The following is a 24,736-nucleotide window of genomic DNA, read 5'->3' on the forward strand; positions in this document are numbered from 1 at the left end:
GTTCAACGTTTGCTTACGGTAAAACTTTCGTTTGGGTCTTTGGAGTCTTTACACACTTCCGATTTGGCCAGAATACACAGAAACGGTTAAAAAGCACAATTTCACAAGAATGGTTATAAAGCTATGATTTTTCATATATTTTCAGTTTGAGGGCAAAAACTGTGTTGACCAGTGTTATTACCATATCAATACCACTCCTTACCACAATAGATCAAAAAATGGTCGCAGTGGTTCAGTCTTCTACAAGGGGAAAAATATCAATACCACTATTAAGAACAACTGACTCTCCTCCTACCAAGTATTCCCAATTAAGAGGAATTTGTTCTGTTAAGAGGAAATCGTCGAAGTATTGTAGAATTCAGCGTAAAGAGTCTGAGGCGAGTCCGAGAATAAACCCATACTTGAGTTCTCCGACATCGAATGGTCTGATTCTATTAATAACACCGGCTTGTAAAAGCGGATTCTGTTGCCTTGCGGCTAAATTTAATTGTCCTCAGGTCTATTATCAGCGTCCACATTTATATTTTCGTCAATATCTGTTTTTTTGTGAATGGGAAACAGAAAAAAAGTTCGTGGAATAAAACATACAATAGATGTTCGCAGTTTGTGTTGAATTATAACATCAGCGGTCCCTCATTCTAAAGGCCAAATTAGTACCAATGATGTCATTTCTGTAAATGTGTAACAGGCACGTATTGCATGCATGGGAAGTCTGTTCATTTCTGTCATGGCGTACAAATTGTAATAACCTCCTGGATTGTTGTTTGCGAACAAAAAGGAAAGAATTTTTGTCAAACGAGTAGTGCTTACGGTTTATGTGTAAAATATTGTAGAGCACTGCTGACTATTTATTTCTCTAATTCAATATGCAGGCATAGTTACATAGGTTTCTGAAAATAGAAATATGAGTTTTAGTAATTTTAATATTTTTAGCGCAACTTTTATTAGCCGTAAATTTTTAAAGGGCCTGAAATATTGGGTACCTATAGGGTCAGAATTCATGAAACGGATCACTAAAAATCACGATGTCTATTTTTTTCAAATAAGTATTTAAAACTTCAAGAGTTTCACTCGGGAAGTTGATTTTCCAATTTTTATTGAATTTGAGTAAGTTTACAAGTTGTTATTGTCATTTGAAATTTAGGTCAAAATTGTTTTTAAACAGACATAGCTTTAAAAATATTGCATCGAGTTTGATGAAATTTTCACAGCAGATGCATCCTGAGTTGTAGTTTACGAAAATAATTTTTTTGGAGAAAAATTTTTTTTTTCAATAGTAACTATTTAAAACAATATGTTGAAAATCTATGTTCTGGGGCACTGAAAAATCTGAAAAAAATAACAAGTATTCCTGACGAAATTTCGAAACTGCGCTGAAAATTTCGCGGTGGTGATATTTTTTGATCAAAAGATATGGGCCTTCGAAGTTGGTGCCAAGCGCATTTTCAAGCGAGAAGCGAGTGAGCAGTACTACTATTGACAATCCCAGTTTCAGTTCAATGCAAAAATTCTGTAAGGTTTGTAAAATTAGTTTAATAGAAATGATTTTTATTCGCAAAATAGTCAAAATATGCTTAGTCTGTTACCCAACTTAATGATGAAGACAGTATATTTTATGCCCCTTACAACTCGCGAGCCTACCTACACATTTTACTAAAAAATAATGCAAAATTTAGTTAGGGGACAGCATCAGTGGGTTAAGATCGCCCGTGCTACTACTTTTAGCCATTATGGTGCACTTTTTGGTATGAGAACTGAAGAAAACTTGGTTTAGGAGCATTTCTCGCTTGAAAAATGCGTTGCGGCACCAACTTTGGAGGCCCATATCTTTTGATGAAAGAATATCACCACCGCGAAATTTTCAGGGCAGTTTCGAAATTTCGTCAAAAATACTTGTGATTTTTTCAGATTTTTCAGTGCCCCAGAACATAGATTTTCAACATATTGTTTTAAATAGTTACTATTGAAAAAATATTTTTTTCTTCAAAAAAAATATTTTCGTAAACTACAACTCAGGATGCATCTGCTGTGAAAATTTCATCAAATTCGATGCAATATTTTTTAAGCTATCTCTGTTTAATAACAATTTTGACCTAAATTTCAAATGACAACAACAACTTGTAAATTTACTCAAATTCAATAAAAATTGGAAAATCATCTTCCCGAGTGAAACTCTTGAAGTTTTTAATACTTATTTGAAAAAATTAGACATCGCGATTTTTAGTGTTCCGTTTCACGAATTCTGACCCTATAGTAAAACGAAACTCGATATTTGAGGGTAACCAATTTGGCATATTTAAAAAAAAAAAAATCTGCACGAGTTGAAGTTGAAAAGCATTTATACAAGTTGAGTTTGGAAATTAAATTATTCAGTCATGCGAACGAGAGCATGGTTTAAGGTACAATATAAAATCAGCAAAGCGGATTAAAACTAATACCGATGATGATCTGTGCGACCTGTCGAATACATTCACACATACATGAAGAAAGGCTTATCGTACAAAGTTCAACGAACTGAGTCGAGTGGTATACGACATTCGGCCCTGTGATAGAAAACTCTTCTAGATAGCATCTAGCCCAAATAAGCCAATGGTCACATTTCTTTCACAATCATCAGTAAAATTAGAAAAGCTAAGTTTTACATGTACAATACTATCCAGTCGTTTGTATTTTTCTCATCTTTCACAGAAACAATCTAAAAAGCGAACAAAAGAAAAATAACTTCTCGTGTGATGATTCCGAATTTCGTTTTGACAGTCAAGTGCTCTGCTCAGTGCTTGGCGTACACGGCTGGGTATCCACTGTAGACGGATGGATAGCTGCCAGCATAAGTGTAGGGAGCAGCGGCATATCCGTAGGCTGGACCGGCGGCGTATGCGTATGCTGGAGCGGCAGCGTAGGTCAGCGCAGGAGCGGCCTCAACGTAGGCAGCCTTGGCAATTGGGGCAGCGGCGTAGGTCACGGCCGGAGCAGGCTGGACGTAGGTGGTGTGCAGAGCTGGAGTGTTCACGGTGTGGTAGGTGGTCTTCTCCACTGGGGTTTCGACGATGGTTTTCTTGACGGCAGGAGCGAACACTTCCTCGGCGACCTGCTTGTTGTGGTACTGGGTGAAGCTCTGGTGCGAATATCCAGTAGGGATTTTCCTCTCAATGTTGCTGACATGAGCGATAGCTGGCTCCTCAATGATGCTCTTCTGGTAGGCGATTTCCTTGTGAGCGACGACAGCCGGCACAGCGGCATACGAAGCGTAAGCAACAGGCGCCGAAGCAACCACGGTTGCGGAAGGAGCAGCAGCGGCAACGGCCAGGACAACGGACAACACCACCAATCTGAACATTTTGATTGTTTTTTTATAGAGGTCTGTGTTGTGGGACGTTGGAAAATAAGCGCGTTAAAACTAGTTGTTTGCTGGACGATTAAACGTTGACTGTACCTTCCCGCTCGCACGATCAATCTTTTATAGGTACTTGCCAAATCACACATCGGGTCCACCCGCGAGGCGGATCTAGTTTCTCCGTCCAAATCGTCGGTGACGTGCGACAGAAGCCGGTAGCTCGGCTAGTGTATGGGTCGAAAAATTGGCCTCTCGCGTGCGTATGTATGCAAGTCAACACTCTCAGCTAAATCTCGTAGGTACCGTGTCGTAGCTCGGTTACGCCATTGTTCGACCACTTGGTCCTGGCGGTGGCATTTTCATGCAATGTTCTTAGTTTTATGATGGGCATTAAAATGGTTAATTCGTTTATTCGTGATGTACTATAATTTCACGTTCTCAGAATTCTAAAATTTTTATTCGATCATTAAATACAGTTTAAAATTTTTGAAATATATTACAAACTTTTATATTATTTACTCAGTTGGTGTAAAAGGGCAAAGTCAAAACTGTGCAGTATTTCTTTTCTACATTCATTCTACCACTGAACCGATTCAATAGTCAATAAAGAGGAAATTTGAGCTTCCTGTTTAGCAAGCAGTCAGCCGTAAAACTTATTGTAACCATATTCGCAATGCTAGAAAATGCTAACGCTTGAACTTCTTAAGCTTCATATTCAGACGACAGTACATTAAAGTCTTTTTTTTGCGGATTTCGGAATTTACGCGGATTTTTCGTGAACAAATCGTTTATTTAGAGTTTCAGATAAGTCTACTTAATCCATTTACTATATATTTACTGAATTGGCTTAACCTTTTTATATTTTTCCTTGATTTTCAGCTCGATCCGAGGCCGGAAATAGCACTACTAATACTTTTATTAATTCTTTTTCGGAAGTATTTAGCAAAAAATAATCAAATACCTATAACAAATTCAGATTTAACGCAACTTTTTAATAAAATTTAATATTTTTAAAAAAATCTTACGCAAATTTCGTGAATTAGGTGGTTTTCTTTATGCGCTGTGTATCCCCCACGTAGAAAAAAAACTTTAGTGTATTTGGTTGACAAATAAATAAACTTGCAAGGGTCTGTGGAGTTCAATTGCATGATAGCTTGGTCTCCCGCATCATCACTCATACCGTCACGGCTAATTGAGAAAAAAATCATCGAATTCCATCTGGTCAACGTGTATTGAAGCGAAACAAGAAGTAACAGCAGCGTGATGGCCTTGCACTTCTAAAAGTTCAGTTTCGGACTGTAGGTACTCATAGTTGGTTAAGAAACCGAACCAACGCAGACACATTACCTGATACATACGAACCGGCCGATCGGTCGAGATGCAGGAAATGAACTACTTTTTTTAACGATGGGTGTAACGAACGATCCTGTTCGTTGTTCAACTGAACAGGCCCCGCAACTGATCGAGGAACTGCATCACGGCTGAAAGTGCGTAGGTACTCGGTTCGCACCTCGATCGAAAGACGTGACGGATTTTACCTGCATGGCTCTTGGAGTCACAGTTTCGGTTCCCAATGTCAAGAGTGGACCACCAAATTTTGAATGTCGGCCAACATCACGAATTTAATCATGTTTCGGTGATTGTTTGATGACTTTGGTGTGTAATTTACTCGTTCTCAGCGGTCGATGTTGAAGCGTTAGCGGTTTTTATTACAGTTGTAAGTTGCTGATTTTCAACATTGCCTAATTAATCATTTATATTCGAATAGAACTTTCATGGCAAGTAACTCAATAATAAAGGTTAATTGCTTCTGGTTACATCGTTGCTCTTTTTTTTCGTTACACATCCTAAGCATTGAGTTAATAAATCAAAGTGCCTGATTATTATTTCTATAATTTACTTTTGAATTTGAAAAATAATGTTTGACTTCCACCGACTCAATCGATGTTGTATGAACTGTCAAAATGCCCTTGTTATAGCTGAAAAGAGGTTTACAAAAGCAGAATATATGTTTTAATATGGTTTAGCGCATTAAGAACTTGGAACACAAAAACACTATTTTTAAAAAGAACGAAGCATTTTTTATAATCAATAAACTGACAGCGCTCCAATCTTTTGATTACAAATGTAAACAAAGGGATGTAGAAAGAGCACTAAAAGTATAGAAAAAAAAAACTGACTTAAAATGTTCGAATCAGGACGAAAAGTGATTAATGGGAAAAATTGAACATATTAAAAAAATAGAGCACTGAGACACTAAAACATGGAATATCTTGATTGTGTTTCATAATATATAAAAAAACATTTATTTTTTGCACTCTTTCTATCGCATCCAAATTTCATCTCGGATTAGTTCGTGAGTCTTGGTTTGTTTAATTGAGCACTGCGAATCTATTAAAAAAAGTGAAATTTAATTAAAAAAAAATAATGTGGATATCTTAAATGTAAACTTAAACAAATTAACCGAAAAAGCAAATGAAAAAAAGAATTATCATATATGAATATAATATCATATTATAAAATTCCAATACAATCACATCCGAATAAATGTTATAATAAATAAAAAAAAGATACTCTTTACACTTAGGATTATCAAGTATTACACGTCACAAGTTGGAAAAAATTAGAGATTGGGTGTCGAAAGGTTTATCGAAATCACAAAATATTTAAAAAGGACAAAAATTAATAAAGGAGATTTTACAAATATGAATTGCCAAAAAGAATGACTCAAGAATTAAACAGAAGTAAAATAACTATGATTGAGTCAAAACGTCACAAACATGTCAAGAAAGACAAACAACATTAGAATGCCAGGATCGAGGATAGAATGACGCGAAAGTGGAACAAAAATGGCACGAATGTGGCAAAAAAATTCAAATAAATTGTTGCAAATTTTGTATGAAAATTGCACTAAAGTCATGCAAAAGTAACACAAATATGGTATTGAATAGATAATGGCATAAAATTGATTCAAACATATATGCTAAATAAAAGGAACAGAGAAGACGAAAAATTGAACGAGAATAGCACAAAACAGCCAAATGACGGAAAAAGGATATGAATAGAATTGGTAAAAAATTATATAGAATTTGAATACAAAATTTACAAGAAGCAAAAAGCACCTTTTATTAAACAAGAAAAAAATAACAAACAGTCAAACATCACTGTTTATTTTTAGGTTTAGTATTTATCAACTAAAACTAACAAGCAACATGCAAGCAAATTAAAATTATGTGACAATCGATCAAATATTTAAGTTTGAGCCGTTAACATCGATGAATATCAGCGTTCTAACTTTAGAAAATTTTCATGGTGCTATTAATTAGAACTTTGTGCTATTCTGATATAAATCCAATGATAATTTACAAGGCACAGATGGTATAAAAATAGACGTAGAGTTTTCTCACTATCACCCAAATCTGTCTATCAAAACCATCAAGTAAAAGGTTGCAGAATGATTGAACGCTAGCAAATATCATGTTGATTGGACTTCCCTAAAATCGATTTCGCATAGTTCTGAAATATCAATCTCTTTCTTCGCATACCGAGAAATCACCTGTAGGTGTGTCCTTGCCAGATGACATTTCAATATTTCTTTTTTGGCGCTATCTCCCTCGATTAATTACTCCGCAAACAGCGTTTCTCAACAACGGGTGATAGAGTTAAGACGAAAATAAAAAAAAAAGCCTCTATCCGGTTTTTTGGACCATTCCTCCAAATCTAAACAGGATTAGTTCACCTTTAATCCGCTCCACTGGCTGGCTACGTCACGTTTTTTGTGTTATCTAGTTGTGGGGTACTTAGTATGGGCGGATTTTTTTTTCGATTTGAAAACCCAAGAGCCGCGCCGCGATAGTCTGTTGAGGTAGGAAAAATGAGCGGACGTGTGACGATGAAGCGCAAACCGCAAAAACTTCGGCCGCTCACCCGCGCGCGCGCTCGTGTCGTGTGTATTGTCGTCGCATACGACGATACGCGGGTCCTCCACCCGAGAAGTGCGGACACGCGTTTACCGAAGTCCAGTGCCAGGCGACTGCTCTCGGGTCTGTTCTATTTCAGTGATATAAAAGGTGGAGTCGGGTCGTTGATTCGGTACAGTCAAACCGTAAAGCTTCAATCAATCACCAACTGCTCAACACAGACCTCTGTGAAACAATCATCCAAAATGTTCAAATTGGTAAATGTCCTTGAAAGTGATTTCTAAACTAGATTATATTGGTCAAGCCGTGACAGTGAAGAACTATGTTAGTCCAGTCGGTTAAAATTAATTTCTGTGTTTTTCATCATTAGGTGGTGTTGTCTGCTCTCCTTGCCGTCGCCGTTGCCGCTCCCAGTGAGACCGTCCATGCCCCGGCCCCGCTTGCGTACACATCTGTGGTTCATCAACCCACCGTCTATGCTCAGAAGGAAATTCACTACCAGAAGAACATCATCGAAGAGCCAACCGTTGCCCACGTAGGAACCGTCTTGAAGCATGTTCCAACTGGAGTTACCCACACCAGCTCGGCGGTGGTACATCACGATGCCAAGATCTCTGAACCAATCTATGCTCCGACCGTGAAGAAGACCGTCGTGGAGACCCCGATTGAGAAGACCACATACCATCAGACTTACGCTGCCGCTCCAGCTATCACCTATGCTGCTGCCCCGGCCGTGACTTATGCTAAAGCTGCTTACGTCGAAGCTGCCCCAGCTCTGGCTCACAACTACGCTGCCGCTCCGGCTTACAGCTACGCTGCCGCTCCGGCTTACAGCAACGCTGCCGCTCCGGCTTACAGCTACGCTGCCGCTCCGGCTTACAGCTACGCTGCCGCTCCGGCTTACAGCTACGCTGCCGCTCCGGCTTACAGCTACGCTGCCGCTCCGGCTTACAGCTACGCTGCCGCCCCTGCTCTGAACTACGCCGCGGCGCCAGTTGCCTACTCCGGTAGCTATTATGGCGGAGTTCCTGCTGTGTACGCCAAGCACTAAAAGACTATGACGACAAAAAAAAAGCAATGAAAATGACTGTAGGGATCCTTTTCCTTTTGTTCACGCTTTGATTGTTTCTTGTGAAAAATGAGGAAGATGATGAATGTATTCGAATAAATTATTTGATTCAAAAGAAGTTGCTTTATTTTCCCACCGTGTTTTTTTTTGTTACTTTAATAAATCATTTGTGATCTTTTTTCTTTTTTTCCAGCAGTTCAATCTTTTAACTCTCTGATTGTGAAGTGTGTTATATCGATCATACATTTCTTGTTGCTGGAGAATCATGAATAACTTTCGAAAAACCCTTATTTCATGAAAATTCAAATCTTACAAACTTCATTGGACATATCTCGAAAACCGATGCGTTCAGAATGGTAGTCACCGAGAGCTTTATGATTCGAAATAACCGTTAGAACCATATTACGTCAGATGCACTTGAAAAGTAAATAACTGCAATAAGCATTGACCAGGATACCATGCCAAATGACCCATCGTTGAATATCGACCATTTTTTATTTGAATGATTCTTTACACATAGTTTGAACTTGGTAAACTGCGAAAATTGAATATTTTTTTAGTTTTAAGAGTGATTCTCTAGAAGGGCGTATGCAATTCGACATATACTTTATAAAAAGGTTGTAGCTCAGAGACATATGGTTGTATAGAAATACTGTTTGGGAATGAGTTGTAGAGAACTAATATTACCTTGTGAAAAAAAACTATATACTGTCAACAAATTTTGAGACCCGGAACGGAACTTGTTTTTTGAAAATGCTTGTTCTCAGCACTGGAACGGCCGATTTGAGAAAACTTGGAATTTTATTCAAGAGGAATAGTTGCTCTAAGTTTTGGTAAAGGTGCCCCCCTCTGGACCCCACCCCGTTTTTGTGAAACGCAAATATATCTGTGTTTTTTTTCTAATTTTTCACACAGATTGAGCAAACACTGGGAATTTTCATACGTATCAATTGCTCCATGTATCAAATCATGTCAGGTGGATGAAATATGGTATGTAAGAGTGAATTTTGGAGTTTCCAAATGCTTACACCACAGTCGAGCGAAACAAGAGTGGCGAACCACTCTAGGGAGAATACACAGAAGTACACTGCAGGGCGCGCTTCTGTGATAATACAACAGAGACAACTTGAGTTTTCTCGAAGGATAATGTGTTGCGGAATGGTGTTTTTTAGTTTGGAGATGCAAAGCAAATTCGACAAATATGCAATCTGTTTTCCTACCCAGATGCTACGTTCATTTGATATATAGTCAAGAGACTCATTGTGAAAGCACTGCAGTGAGTTCTGTAGTGTAGTCATTATGCGTAACGTCCTTTTGTGTGAGAAGGCAGACATCAGTTTATTATCTCACAGGAGAGACTCCTCAGATATACACTATTTCCTGCTCTCTTCGAGCAAGTGCGTCGATTTGCTCACGAGTTCAAGAGCAGTTATTTCTGCAGTGAAAGATATTCTCTCACACGCTAGTGATTCTCTGAGGAGAAAAAACAAGCCTGATTTTAGGCATCTGTCAAAATTTTTTAACACCATTGAAATATAATTATTTTAAAAATATTGAAAAAAATTTTTGAAACTTAATCTCTAAGAAACAAGTTATTTTTCATATCTCCATCCTGGACTTTTTAGTAAAAGGTTTGTTATAACTTTAAATTTGTTCAAAAAAAAAAAATTTAAATACTCCGCTTGTTAGGTTAAAATTTGCTGTTTATGCAGTAATAGTTCGATAGTTTGAAATAGTTTTTACGTGGGATAATTATTCTGTGCGGCTAATAGACATTAGTGCTCTGATCATGATAAGTTATCAATTCGTCTTACGAGCTTGTATTTTATCTAAACACATTCAACATAGAATCGTAAGGCAAGATTACTAAAAGTGTTCGATTAAATTCATGAATGTTTCGATGAATTTCATTATGAGGTCGAATACAGGGAAAGGTTTATTATTATGTTAACATTGAAATCATTCAACTGTTTGTTGCCGTTAAATTCATACCGTCACAGAAATTATATCATCAGCATTGCGGCTGCTCGTTACTTATTTTAAAGTGATTCATAAAGGTCCCGATGCACAATGGCTCAGAAACCGAATTTAGAGGGGAATTTGGGTCTAGAGCTCAATAGCAATTTTACAGGGAAAAACTTTCTTCTACAAAGTTATCATATATGATGTAGCGCTCATTTAAAAATTAAAGTGACCCAAATTACCGATGAAACCAACTATGTAACTCGTTCATCTTTGTAGTTAAATAAATGTTCTACCTACAACGTTGAATTTTTACATTGAAACTGCCTTTGAACGTTCTTTATTCTGTTCAAAGTCATTGATGTTTTTTTTCATAAAAAACATGCTTTTTTCATTTGATTGTCGTTTTCTTTTCGGGAAAACGTAAAAAATATCTTTTGATTTCAATTTAAAGAAAACATTCAACTTCATAAATGGAATTTTTTTTTGAAAAATTAGATCAAAAATTGCAAATATAGTAGTAAATTTATATTGGAAACGTGACAAAATTTAAAATAATTTTGTATGTATGGCATGTAAGAGCACAAAAAAATGATTTCTCGCTATTTCTCCAAAAAGCTAGATATAAATATCCCTAATTTTAACCAGAAAAAAATCAAAAATCGATAAATTGATTCGAAAGTTATAAATTTTTGAATAAAGCCGTTTGTTGGTCACCCTATTTCGGAACTGGTCACCAAAAGTGCTTTAATTGTGTTCAAAATTACAGAGATTGATTTTCGTCGAAAATAATCAAACCGGTTTTTTTTTGTTATGCCGGAAGGGTGCTATATTCATTAACCTTAACCTTGACCTTAACAAACAGCTTTATTTGATATATTATATTCTCAAAAATTCAAAGCTTTTGAACCAGTTGACCAATGTTCGATATTTTTTTGGGTCAAACTATAGGTAATTATTTCTAGTTTTAGGAGAAAATACCGAGATATCAAATGTGTGTGCTATTTTGTAATAAAAAAATTACAAAATTATTATAATTTATATCATGATGTAAAATTTAATTTACTCAATATACAAAATCAAATGTTTCTAAAAATTTCCCGATATACTGAGTCCAAGAGATATTTTTTTGTTTGCCTCAAAGAGAATGCCACACAATTGAAAGAGGTATATTTTTTTTTATAAAAAAAACATCAACAACTTTGAGAAGAATGGAGATATTTACGATGTTAGTATTACCGATTGTTTGTCTCAAAAAGCCTTAAAAGATAATCAAAGACAGTTTTGCTTGTAAAAAATGAAATAAGGTTTTTTTACGCGGATTTTCGAATCACGGCGTAATTTTCACGCGGATTTGTGAATTAACGCGGTTTTTGCGCGGATTTGTTTATTAACGCGGATTAGGAACCAAAAACGTCTATGTAAGTGTTTATTGACGTAGTCAAAAAAACTCCGCCCTTAGTTGATAAGTAATAAGGGTATGATGGAATTTTTTCGAGGCAGAAATCGATTTCTCATTGTGGGGAGAGGGTTAAATGGAATAAATTAAGAAATAGTTACCTGTAAATAACTACAAACTGGTTCTCCGTCTAACGCGTAACATCCGAATGATGAACAAAGAGCTACCAAAGCTTGGTTGGGTGGCATGGCCAAAACATGTTCGCTTTGGACAGAACAAACAACCTAACAACCTATTTCGGCCATGCCTCAAACTATCAACTCAAATAATTTTCACTTGTTAGAGTCTATAAATTGTTTCTATGGTATTTTATACAGTTGGTTTTCTTTTCTTGTTTGGCATATGAAACATGATATTCTAAAAAAAGCAATCGAACTGACAATTGCTCATTCATCTCCTACTTCTTGCTGAAAATGTTTGACACAGATTATATCCCTTTATGAAATTGGTTGGTTCACACAGGGAAATATTCTACAAGCTGAATCAAAGGAAATGTCTGGAAAGTTCTCAAGAAAAATATTCATTGGAAACAATTTCATTGGAACCAAAGATATAGGCTATATTGCTAGTTGTGGCGCGAGTAACGAAATGTTAAAAAAAATGTTCCTACTAAGATCGTTTTTTTTTTATGCAATAACAATAAATTTAATTTCAAATGTTGTTTGGCAACACCCTAGTAAAAATAAATAAACCATCCTCATGAAAATCGAGTTTGAAATGCCTTATAAACATTAGAATGATTTACATGTGGTTTGGAGCGAGTTGTGAGTCATTTTTGAAGCCAATTCTAAAATGTCCCATTTTAGGTTCTCGGTAGCCCAAAACACGGTTAAGTCCGAGAGAGACGCTTTTCGGCCAAGTTTATTTTGAGATAGCACCAGATCTCGACTTTTTAAGCATTTTCAAGGCATTTGACATCAAAAAAAAATATTCGGTTTTGCCAATTTCATGTGCTTCCCCTTTGGCTAATTTTCGAGGTTTAAAAAATCACAACTCTTGAACCATGTCCGATTGAGCTGAAATTTCGCCCGGACATTTTTTGGGACAGTGAGCAAAACGTACATCGTCAGTTTTTTAAATCTAAACATATGAAAAAGCAGCTCTATCTGTCTGTCTGTCTGTCTGTCTGATTCATATAGGCTTGGAAACTACCGAACCGATCGGCGTGAAATTTTGTATATAGGGGTTTTAAGGGCCGGGAAAGGTGACTAAGATAGTTCGAGACCCCTCCCTCTTCTGCACGGGAGGGGTCCCATACAAATGAAACACAAATTTCCGCACATCTTGAAAACTAACCAAGCAAATGGAACCAAATTTGACATGTGTATGTTTTTAGGAGTAACAAATATGTCCATATTGATTTGACACCCTTCCTTCTTCTGGAAGGGAGGGGTCCCATACAAATGAAACACAAATTTCCGCACATCTCGAAAACTAACCAAGCAAATGGAACCAAATTTGGCATGTGGATGTTTTTAGGAGTAACAAATATGTACATGTTGATTCGACACCCTTCCCTCTTCTGGAAGAGAGGGGTCCCATACAAATGAAACACAAATTTCTGCACATCTCAAAAACTAACCAAGCAAATTGAACCAAATTTCGTAAGTGGATGTTGTTAGGAGTAACAAATATGTACATGTTGATTTGACACCCTTCCCTCCTCTGGAAGGGAGGGGTCCCATACAACTGAAACACAAATTTCTGCACATCTCGAAAAATAACCAAGTAAATAAAACCAAATTTGGTAGGTGGATGTTTTTAGGGGTAACAAATATATCCATAATGGTTTGACACCCCTACCTCTTCTACCAGGGAGGGGCCCCATACAAATGAAACACGAATTTCGCACAGCTCGAGAACCAATCAACCAAATATAACCAAATTTGGCAGGTGAATGTTTTTAGGTGTAACAAACATGTCAATAATGTTTCGACACCATTTCTTCTTCTGACATGTCTCCAAATACCATTTCGAAATCCAAGATGGTGACTTCCCGTTTCTGAAAAATAGCGGCAAATGACCCAACTTGGCAATGTTGTCATCCGACAATAGCTAAGTGAGAAGGTGCGACGCGATCATTGGCGCGTTAACCATATTCCGGCGGTGGAGGAAATGCTTCGCCAACCCGAGCGTCTGTTCACCAAGATGGTGCGGCTCAAAACAGCGTCTGATCTCCATGTTAGGAGTGGCTGATCATCGTCCTGGTGGCAGCGTGGGACTCTAAACAGAGCTGACACGATGGTCCCCCGGCGAGACAGGGGGTTGGGGAAGGCCCAACGAGCCGCCCCGGAAAACAACATGTTACAAACAACGTAAGAGATAATACGGATCGGAACAATCGGCATGGACCTAGGCAACGAAATAAGGACTTTGATTGGAAACTTGGGACATGGAACTGCAAATCGCTCTGCTTTCCAGGATGCGACAGGATTATTTATGACGAGCTACATCCACGCAACTTCGAAGTCGTAGCGCTGCAGGAACTTTGTTGGACAGGACAGAAGGTATGGAAAAGCGGGCACCGGGCGGCTACTTTCTACCAGAGTTGTGGTGCCACCAGCGAGCTGGGAACCGGCTTCATAGTACTGGGTAAGATGCGCCAACGCGTGATGGGGTGGCAGCCGATCAACGCAAGGATGTGCAAGTTGAGGATAAGGGCCGATTCTTCAACTATAGCATCATCAACGTGCACTGCCCACATGAAGGAAGACCCGACGACGAGAAGGAAGCGTTCTACGCGCAGCTGGAGCAGGTCTACGATAGCTGCCCGCGACGGGACGTGAAGATCGTTATTGGGGACTTGAATGCTAAGGTAGGACGGGAGGCAATGTACAGACCGGTAATCGGACCAGATAGCCTGCATGCCGTGTCTAATGATAACGGCCATCGGTGCGTAAACTTTGATCCCGTGGTATGGTAGTCCGAAGTACCTTCTTTCCCCGCAAAGGTATCCACAAATCCACCTGGAGATCACCCGACCAACAGACAGAGAACCAAATCGACCACGTTTTAATCGAAGGCAGGTTTTTCTCCGACATCATCAACGTTCGCACCTACCGCAGTGCGAATATAGATTCGGACCACTACCTAGTAGCTGTATGCATGCGCTCCAAACTATCGACGGTGTATAACACCCGCATCACATTTTTCTTGCTAATGAATAGACTTTTTTTTTGTGAATCTGCTCTTGAGTCTATGCTCAACTAATCTGCGGCGTATGGTTCTAGCCGAAACCGCCAACGAGAGGTTTTCCTGAATCACTTTAACCGATATTTTTGGAGATTTCTTCACTTCCTGGATGATTCGTTGATCCGTCCAGCTATCGGTCTTCCGACGACGGCTTCTTCGGGATCTGTCAGCAAGCGAACCGTAAGTATTATGCTTCTGCACCATTTTACAGACTGCTCCCCGGCTTATTCCAAACTTCTCTGCAATCCTCTGCTGCGAAATGATCGTGATCTACTAGATTTTGGACTTGCATGCTGATTTTTTTCCCACCCATTTTAATTTTGATGAAAACTCTTTGTGCAAACAACAAAAATCGACTTTTATGTGCCAATGTGAACAACACTTTGTTTATATCGCGTCAACTGAACCACTGAGTGATTGTAAATAATATCGCACAGCCCTAGCTGTCATAACATGTGAAAACGACGAGTTACTCAAAGATTTCCAATGATTTCCATATAATTTTTTGGGAGTGGGCTTTTATTTTTGTCAACGCATTTTTGCACACATTCAAGAAGTCATGTAATGGAGTAAACAAAATCCAACAAAAATGACAAAACTCGTTAATTATCTGAAAAAGTGATAAATAACAAACAATCGTGTGGAATAACGGCTGCAGATTTTTATATAAAAGTCCAGAAATCGAGAAATGTTACTAAATACTCAAGGTGGGCTGTTCGGACCGAACAATGAAACCTCCTTGACAATCGACGTTTAACTAGCCGATCAAAGCTAAATTGTATTTAAAATTTTGGTTACAATTTATCGAGACATTATAGTTAAATGGTTTTACTACTTACAATTAGTGTTTCGTGTATTTTTAACTCTTCCAAATACTCCTGATTTATGATTGTTTAATTTGATGTTAAATTAACCACCCTAGCCAATATTTTATGTTATTTTAATATGTTGTATCTAGTTATTTCATTTGCGTTTACTCACGATTAGCGTTACACGTTTTCGTCCTACTGACTGTACTCGTGCTAACCTAACTTTCGATGTAGTTGTAGTTCGTACCTGGATAGTGTTCGATTATTTAGTACCTTAGTTTAAAATTTCAAACAATGCTTCTCTCGCAACTCACGGATTTTAATTGTGCTCTGTCCGAATATTCCACAGACTTAATGTCTCTCGACTTTAATTCTCGAATCGTCTCAGACAGTCCTTCCGTCCACTAGAGCTGTATAATTTTAACGTGTTATGAGTGGTATTTCGTGATCATAACTTTCCCTTACTTGTTTGTTGATTTTTAACTATCAATCGATAGGTGCCTGTCAGAAACAACCTGCACTGACTCCGCTTCCTTACTTTATTAGAATTTTTCCAACAAACACTTCGCTTTTCAACTGAATTTATCTTAACTTTATTAAACAATCTTTCGCTTTAACCTTTACTTTTTTCTTCTCCTTCCTGTTATCTCTCTATGACAACTTCGATATTTATTTACTCTACTACCTTGACGTTCCTTCCTGTCACCTCGATCCCTGTGGTATTTTACGCATCGCTTGGTAGCAGGTTGGCAGTGTTCCCAACATATTCCCCGGCCCGTAACCCAGGTCCGGAAGTTACTTTCGGTTCGGTGTTACCTACTTCTAACTCCAGCACAGCCAAGTTCGCTACTGCACGCTTGTAGCGCTTAGTTCGCGTACGCACCCATGCTTGTCGAATGCGACCATCTCTGGATATGATAGGCTCCTCTACTATTCCTCTAACCCAACACTTTCGGTTGTTTCCCTCGACGATGTAGACCAGGTCACCCGCCTTCAACGGTTTCGTTTCACCAAACCATTTGGTGCGTTGGTTCAGAGTGGGGACGTATTCTCTAATCCAACGCTGCCACATCTCACCAGCCAACTGTTGTGATCGTTTGTACGCATCCCGCAGAGCTTCACTAGGATTTGCCGGCGGAATACCTACGTCTTGTCGCTTCGAGGGGGGGCCACGCAAGAAATGGTTTGGAGTCAAAGCTTCTGCTTCCTCAGACTCCTGAGACGTATATGCGAGAGGTCGGGAGTTTATCATGTCCTCGGCTTCCACAATCACCGTCTGAAGGATTTCATCCGTAAGTCGCCTGCCATCATGTAACGATTTCAGTGCCTCCTTTACCGAGCGGACTAAGCGTTCCCACACACCTCCCATGTGGGGTGAAGCGGGAGGATTGAACGTCCATTTCGTTTTAGCGTTTGTGTACTCGTCCGCACAATCAAACTCGATGTCCTTAATGAGTGCCGCCAGCTCTTTGCTTGCCCCTTGGAAATTGGTCCCGTTATCCGACAGAAACTCTATTGGCCAATCTCGTCGTCCAATGAAACGATTTATCGCCATCAAGCACGATTGTGTTGTCAGTCCATGCACAACCTCAAGGTGCACCGCCCGCGTAACCAGGCAGGTGAATAGTGCTATCCACCGTTTCTCTCTTCTGCGTCCCACGGTCACTTCGAACGGTCCCATGTAGTCTACTCCAACAAAACTAAATGGACGAAGACTTGGTGTTAAACGTTGCACCGGCAACGGTGCTTCTCGGGGAACTCGCGGACGATTGCGATTAACCTTACACCACATGCAAGCCGATGATACCTTCTTTACCACTGCATCCATATGAATGATATGAAACAGTTGTCTCAGTTTGTTCTTTACCGTTTGTCTGTATCCATGGCCACACTTTTCGTGAACGTGCTGGACGATCAGATTGGTGATCCTGGAATCATCCGGTAAAATGACAGGAAATCGAAGATCGAATGGAAGATCCTCGGCCTGCGCACATCGTCCCTCCATACGAATCAAGCCAGCCTCATCGATTAACGGAGTGAGCTTTCTAAGAGGACTAGATTTATCGATTTCGAGCCACTGACTTACTGGGCGGTTTTCGTTCCGTTTCAACAACTTTAGTTCATCAATAAAACTCTCTGCCTGAGCCATACGCAGCAGACATTTTTCGGCCATATCATACTCTTCTTGCTGCAATGGAACAATAGTACAAACTACCGCATTTTGCTTCAACATCTTTGCTTGCAGCTTCGTCGGTTTCAGCGTTTTAATCGGCAGTCCTTTGCACTTTCGTCTACAGTTCGAGATAAACCGAAAAACGCACGCCATCGTTCGCACGAGCACGGTCCATTTGGAAATGCGCCCCGCGTCTATGAGAATCGTCTGTACCTTCACATTGTGCAACAACAGATGAATGCGTAGCTCTTCCGTCGTGTTTGAGGGGGGTAATTCTTTCTTCGGCCACTTCTCCTCATTTTCGTATAGAAAGGAGGGCCCACGAACCCACGCACTTCCAGGATGCATTTCTGGATCTTTGCCCCACTTCGTTAGCTGATCCGCTACGTTCATCCTGGTAGGCACCCAGCGCCAATCAGTCAATTTCGTTAGGCTGAGAATTTCGCCGATCCTGAATCCGACGAATTGTTTATATCGGCGTTGATCGGAGCGAATCCACGAGAGCACCACACTAGCATCCACCCAGAATACCACTCGGCCGACGACTAGGCTGTGGTTCTCGATAACAGTTCTCGACAGTCGTGCAGCAAGAACTGCCGCCAGGAGCTCAAGACGGGGAATGGATACCTGTTTCAACGGGGCCACTTTAGAACGGCTCATAACCAGTGCGCACCGCACTTCACCTCTTACGACTGCCCGAAAGTATGCCACACATCCATATGCTTTCTCGCTTGCGTCTGCCATAATATGCAGCTCTAACTCCTGTATCTCTGTCGATTTCGCGTCTCCAAAATAACTCCGCGATATCTTGAAGGATTTGATGTTTCGCATCATACCGATCCACCGACGCCATTTATCGAACGATTCCGCATCAATTTTCGTATCCCAGTCACAACCGGTACGCCAGAGATCTTGGATCAGCATCTTTCCGCGCACAGTTATTGGAGAGATGAGTCCCGTTGGATCAAATTGTGCCATTACGAAGCTAAGGACACTCCTTTTCGTTGGGCGTTCGTCGCCATCTAAAACTGACCGAAACGCTGCAGTAGACACGGAAGCGAAACAAAATGAATCCTCAACCGGCTCCCAAACAATACCCAGCACGCGCTCATACTCCGCACTCTTGTCCCGGTTGAAATGAACTGCATCATTCGTATTCCGCTCGCCCATCGCTTCGAGAAATTCATGGGAGCTCGAAACCCAGTTCCTGATATGGAAGCCTCCTTGAGAGTGAATATATTTCACTTCTTTGGCTCGCTGCATCGCTTCTTCCACTGTGTCCACGCTGTCGTAGTAATCATCTACGTAGTGCTTTTCGCTAACCGCAATCGCCGCTTCAGGAAACTGTCCTGAAAACTGTTCCGCGTTCAAATTTTTAACATATTGCGCGGAGCAGGGCGAGCACGTGGATCCGAAGGTGGCCACGTCCATTACGTACACCTGGGGTGTTTCTGCTGAGTTGGACCTGAACAAGAAGCGTTGCGCCTGTTTGTCTTCAGATCGGATTCGAATCTGGTGGTACATTTCTTGGATATCTCCGCCAAACGCCACCGGACGTTCACGAAAGCGGCAAATAACCCTGGGAAGGGGTATAAGCATATCTGGACCCTTTAACAGTTCTGTGTTCAGTGATATTCCTCTTACCGACGCGGCTGCGTCCCACACCAGGCGCACTTTCCCTGGTTTACGTGGATTCACAACTGCATTCAATGGCAGATACCAGACCGCCGAGCTAGGCGTCTGCGTAAGTTCTACCTTAGTTATCCTATGCGCGTAACCCTTCTCCTGATAGTCCACGATCTGCTGACAAACATTCTCCTTTAAAGCTGGATCTCTTTCAAGCTTTCGTTCGAGTGCCTTCATCCTCCGTAATGCCATCGCATAATTGTCGGGAAATCGGCGTTCGTCTTCACGCCACAGCAGCCCGGTTTCGAATCGTTCTCCTAACCGTTTTGTTGTCGCTCGTAATATCGCTTTCGCCCGTTGTTCTTCCTTCGGCTCGGGTATGGGAAACGATGAAACAACTGCTTCGTCCAAAACGTACTGATTTCGCATCAAATCATGCAAATCTTGATTGCTCACTGGCGACACTGTGTGCAAATTGAGGAACGTACTTGCGCTCGGCTTACGCTTTTCAGGGCCGTATACCGTCCATCCAATTCTCGATCGCACGGCAATCGGTTCGTTTTGCTTACCGACTCGTGACTCCAGCGGCGCAAACAAATGCAGGTTATCCAAACCGATAAGTATCGCTGCTTGTCCGGTTGGATGATCTCTTACCGGCAACCCTGCTAAGTGCGGATATTGCTTCGCAACATCAGCGAAACGCATATGCTGTTTCGGAAGCAAAAGTTCCGACACAGTGCGAACGTTCTCCAGCGGAATCTTTTCCTTTGAGCCTTTTACCGACAGCGTCAATTCAACTTTCCGGGAGTTATTTTCGAACCGATTGATGTTCCCAGTCCAAGTCACAATGAGTGGCTCTGTTTCTCCTTCCGCCTTCAGTCGGTCTGCCACAGCCTCGTTTACCAGGGTTGTAGATGAACCCTCGTCCAAAAATGCCAGTGTATCGTATCGCTTATTTCCCGCGTACAACGATATAGGTGCCATGCGAAAGATGACCGAACGATCTAGGCCTCCGTGAGTATTACACTCCACTCTCTGTAGCTGAACAGATTCCTCTACACGATGCAGAAGTGTGTGATGATTGCCTTTGCAATTCTTCACGGTACACCGTGCCTTCGACCCACATGCATTGTCGCCGTGCTTATTGAGACAGACACCGCACAGCTTCTGCTTTTCTACAGCTTTCAGCCGTTCTCCCACGTTCATCCTCCTGAAGTCCTCGCAGAACCTTATCAGATGATCTGTTCGATTGCAGATCCAACAAGGTTTGTTAGCTTTTCCTGTGAACGTTCGATCGTCGCACTTCGACGCAGAATCATGTACGTGCAGAAATTCGTTCTTCCTGGCGGGTTTTACTCTCGAATGCCGTGCTGTGTCATTGGTCGTCAATGAATAGGCCACTGCTTCAGACGCCACGTCTCCGATACCAGTGATGAAATCTGTGAACAGTCGCAGTGGTGTTCCCTTTCTACCTCGTTTGTACTCTACCCATTTCATTTGGTATTCTGGTTGCAGCTTCTCTACAAGTTGCTGCACTAACAAAGGATTCCGCAGGTGGTCACTAAGATGCGCCGCTTCCAAATGGTCACAGAGTTGTTTAACCGTTATGCCAAACCTGACAAAAGTTTTCAAATCCTCCGTCGTCGGTGGAGGTGCATTTTTGACCTTATTCAACAACGTTCTTAGCAGTTTTTCCGGCTGGCCAAATAACCTACGAAGGTCTCGAATAACTTCCGGCACAGAATCCGGGAGCACTAACATGCTTCTGACAGCATTTAGCGCTTCTCCTCCCAAACTGTTTAGCAGACGATCTAAATTCTCGATGTTCGAATAGCCGCAAGCCCTGGTTGTATTCTCAAAGCTGCTTATAAACAACGGCCATGTTTCTGGGTCTCCATTGAATTTGGGTAAGTGTCCTGATATCACCTTCCTGGTAGCGATCTGCTCCCGAGTCAGCCTGAAAGCTTGACTCTCAAATCCGCTTTGGCTTCGGTGAGATTCGCCTGCCGCCAGTGAATTTTTTCCAATGCTCTCACTCTTGTCTGAGTCCTGTCTTCCATCCCCGTCACTGTCGGAATCATCGTACTGACTCACTTCATCTTCAGCAACCGATAAAGATGGCCTTACTAACGGATTTTCAACTTTTTCCACGGCCCCGCGATTAGCTGTTCTATTTGTTACGGATTTTCTTTGACTATGTAGCCACGAAGTCACCTTGTTAGGTGTTTGTTCCGACGTACCGCCTACAGCACCCTCTTCGTTCATATATGACTTAACCTTTTGAATACTGCTGTTCAGTTTACTTCGAATTTCATTCCGCTGCTTTAAAAATGCTTGTTCGTCTGCTAACTGCGCGTTCAACAGATCTTGTTCCTGCTTGAGCTTTTCTTCCTGCATCATACGTTGCACCTCGAGTTCCCTTTTTCGCATGTTCCTTTCCATCTCCAACTGCTTTGCATTCCATTCCATCTCCCTACGTAGTCTACTTTCCCGAATCTCCATTTGCTTCGCAAAGGCTCTTTCACGCGCGAGTTGTTCTTCCTCAAACTGCTGATCAGTCAGTTCGGAAACAGACCCATTGCCGCGAACAGACCCCCCTTCGCTTTTCGATCCGGCTCTAGTTTTAGACCGCGTCTTAGACGTTTTTGGAACGGTTAGTTGTTGATCGACTGGCCGATCACATCGCGAACATTCCCACTCAACTTCAACGACGCTCTCATCCACGCCCGCACAGGAAAAATGAGCCCATCGCTCGCAAGTTTTGCATTGAACCCAGTCAACATCGTCCGACTCGCATTTATTACAATATAAACATTCCGAATAGGCCTCCTCGTCGTGGCCCCCAACAATCTTGGAATTGCGTGAAGTCATTCTGCGAAGAGCAAATCCAATCCGAAATAATTCTTTGATTTTGTTCGGACCGAACAATGAAACCTCCTTGACAATCGACGTTTAACTAGCCGATCAAAGCTAAATTGTATTTAAAATTTTGGTTACAATTTATCGAGACATTATAGTTAAATGGTTTTACTACTTACAATTAGTGTTTCGTGTATTTTTAACTCTTCCAAATACTCCTGATTTATGATTGTTTAATTTGATGTTAAATTAACCACCCTAGCCAATATTTTATGTTATTTTAATATGTTGTATCTAGTTATTTCATTTGCGTTTACTCACGATTAGCGTTACACGTTTTCGTCCTACTGACTGTACTCGTGCTAACCTAACTTTCGATGTAGTTGTAGTTCGTACCTGGATAGTGTTCGATTATTTAGTACCTTAGTTTAAAATTTCAAACAATGCTTCTCTCGCAACTCACGGATTTTAATTGTGCTCTGTCCGAATATTCCACAGACTTAATGTCTCTCGACTTTAATTCTCGAATCGTCTCAGACAGTCCTTCCGTCCACTAGAGCTGTATAATTTTAACGTGTTATGAGTGGTATTTCGTGATCATAACTTTCCCTTACTTGTTTGTTGATTTTTAACTATCAATCGATAGGTGCCTGTCAGAAACTACCTGCACTGACTCCGCTTCCTTACTTTATTAGAATTTTTCCAACAAACACTTCGCTTTTCAACTGAATTTATCTTAACTTTATTAAACAATCTTTCGCTTTAACCTTTACTTTTTTCTTCTCCTTCCTGTTATCTCTCTATGACAACTTCGATATTTATTTACTCTACTACCTTGACGTTCCTTCCTGTCACCTCGATCCCTGTGGTATTTTACGCATCGCTTGGTAGCAGGTTGGCAGTGTTCCCAACATGGGCTTTTATTTATGCCTATCACTGTACCCTTGAAGATGGCTGGAGGAGCATCCGATCCGCCATAGGTAACACTGAAGTAGCGCTACTAGGTACAAGGGCCCCGAATCATAGAAATGACTGGTTTGACGGCGAATGCAAACGGTTAGTCGAGGAGAAGAATGCAGCACGGGCGAGAATGCTGCAACACCGTACGAGAGCGAACGTGGAACGATACCGACAGGCACGGAACAGCCAAAACTCAGTCCTCCGAAGGAAGAAGCGCCAGCAAGAGGACCGAGATCGCGTAGCGATGGAAGAGCTGTACCAAGCTAACGACACTCGGAAGTTCTACGAGAAGCTGAACAGCTCCCGCAAAGGCTTTGTGCCGCAAGCCGATATGTGCAGGAACTTGGACGGCAACCTTCTAACAGACGAGTGTGAGGTGATCGAAAGGTGGAGGCAGCACTTCGACGAGCATCTAAACGGCGATGCAGTAGAGCGCGAGGACGGTATAGCAATTGATCTTTGTGCACGAGCAGAAGACATCAGAATTCCAGCCCGCGATCTTCTGGAGGTGGAGGAGGAGATTGGTCGGCTGAAAAACAATAAAGGTGCTGGAGTGGACCAACTTCCCAGCGAGCTATTGAAATACGGTGGAGAAACACTGGCTAGAGCCGTGCACTGGGTCATTGTCAAGGTTTGGGAGGAAGAACGAGTACCGGAGGAGTGGATGGAGGGTATTGTGTGTCCCATCTACAAAAAGGGCGACAAACTGGAGTGCTGCAATTACCGGGCAATCACTCTGTTGAACGCCGCCTACAAGGTACTCTCCCAAATACTTTGCCGTCGACTATCACCATTTGCGAAGCAGTTCGTGGGGCACTACCAGGCGGGATTTATGGGTGCCCGCGCCACCACGGATCAGATATTCGCGGTTCGGCAGGTTATGCAGAAATGCCGCGAATATAACGTGCCCACACATCATTTGTTCATCGATTTTAAATCGGCGTACGACACAATCGATCGGGACAAGCTATGGCAAATTATGCACGACTACGGATTTCTGGACAAACTGACGCGGTTGGTCAAAGCGACGATGGATCGAGTGATGCGTGTAGTTCGGGTTTCGGGGGCACTCTCGAGCCCCTTCGAAACCCGAAGAGGTCTAAGGCAAGGTGATGGGCTCTCGTGCCTACTATTTAACATTGCCCTGGAAGGTGTCATTAGAAGAGTGGGGATTAACACGAGTGGCACGATATTCCAAAAGTCGGTTCAACTGTTTGGTTTCGCCGACGATATTGGCATTGTGGCTCGGACCTTTGTGAAGATGGCGGATACGTACATCGGACTAAAGGCTGAAGCCAAACGGATTGGACTGGTCATCAATGCATCGAAGACGAAGTACATCAAAGGAAGGGGTTCACGAGAGGACAGTGCTA

The 24,736-nt window shown here is 41.3% G+C and overlaps 3 protein-coding genes across 3 annotated transcripts; 1 reads left to right on the forward strand and 2 right to left on the reverse strand.

Moving 5' to 3' along the window:
• Positions 1–2,636: 2,636 nt before the first annotated feature.
• On the reverse strand, positions 2,637–3,442 carry LOC129722592 (cuticle protein 16.5-like). Its single transcript, XM_055676178.1, has one exon. The coding sequence runs from the start codon at positions 3,335–3,337 to the stop codon at positions 2,771–2,773; it is 567 nt and encodes a 188-aa protein (XP_055532153.1). The 5' UTR covers positions 3,338–3,442; the 3' UTR covers positions 2,637–2,770.
• A 3,919-nt stretch (positions 3,443–7,361) lies between these two features.
• LOC129724698 (cuticle protein 16.5-like) lies at positions 7,362–8,441 on the forward strand. The gene is made up of 2 exons (XM_055679819.1): positions 7,362–7,511; positions 7,625–8,441. Exons 1-2 carry the CDS (start codon positions 7,500–7,502, stop codon positions 8,303–8,305), a joined length of 693 nt encoding a protein of 230 aa, XP_055535794.1. The 5' UTR covers positions 7,362–7,499; the 3' UTR covers positions 8,306–8,441.
• Positions 8,442–15,680: 7,239 nt separating this feature from the next.
• LOC129725195 (uncharacterized) lies at positions 15,681–23,043 on the reverse strand. The gene is made up of 6 exons (XM_055680726.1): positions 22,867–23,043; positions 22,725–22,799; positions 16,211–22,661; positions 16,060–16,155; positions 15,918–15,992; positions 15,681–15,854 (listed from the first exon to the last, which is right to left on the reverse strand). Exon 3 carries the CDS (start codon positions 22,413–22,415, stop codon positions 16,470–16,472), a length of 5,946 nt encoding a protein of 1,981 aa, XP_055536701.1. The 5' UTR covers positions 22,416–22,661; positions 22,725–22,799; positions 22,867–23,043; the 3' UTR covers positions 15,681–15,854; positions 15,918–15,992; positions 16,060–16,155; positions 16,211–16,469.
• Positions 23,044–24,736: the final 1,693 nt, after the last annotated feature.

This window comes from Wyeomyia smithii, chromosome 2 (genome assembly GCF_029784165.1).
Source record: "Wyeomyia smithii strain HCP4-BCI-WySm-NY-G18 chromosome 2, ASM2978416v1, whole genome shotgun sequence".
Lineage (NCBI taxonomy): Eukaryota > Metazoa > Arthropoda > Insecta > Diptera > Culicidae > Wyeomyia > Wyeomyia smithii.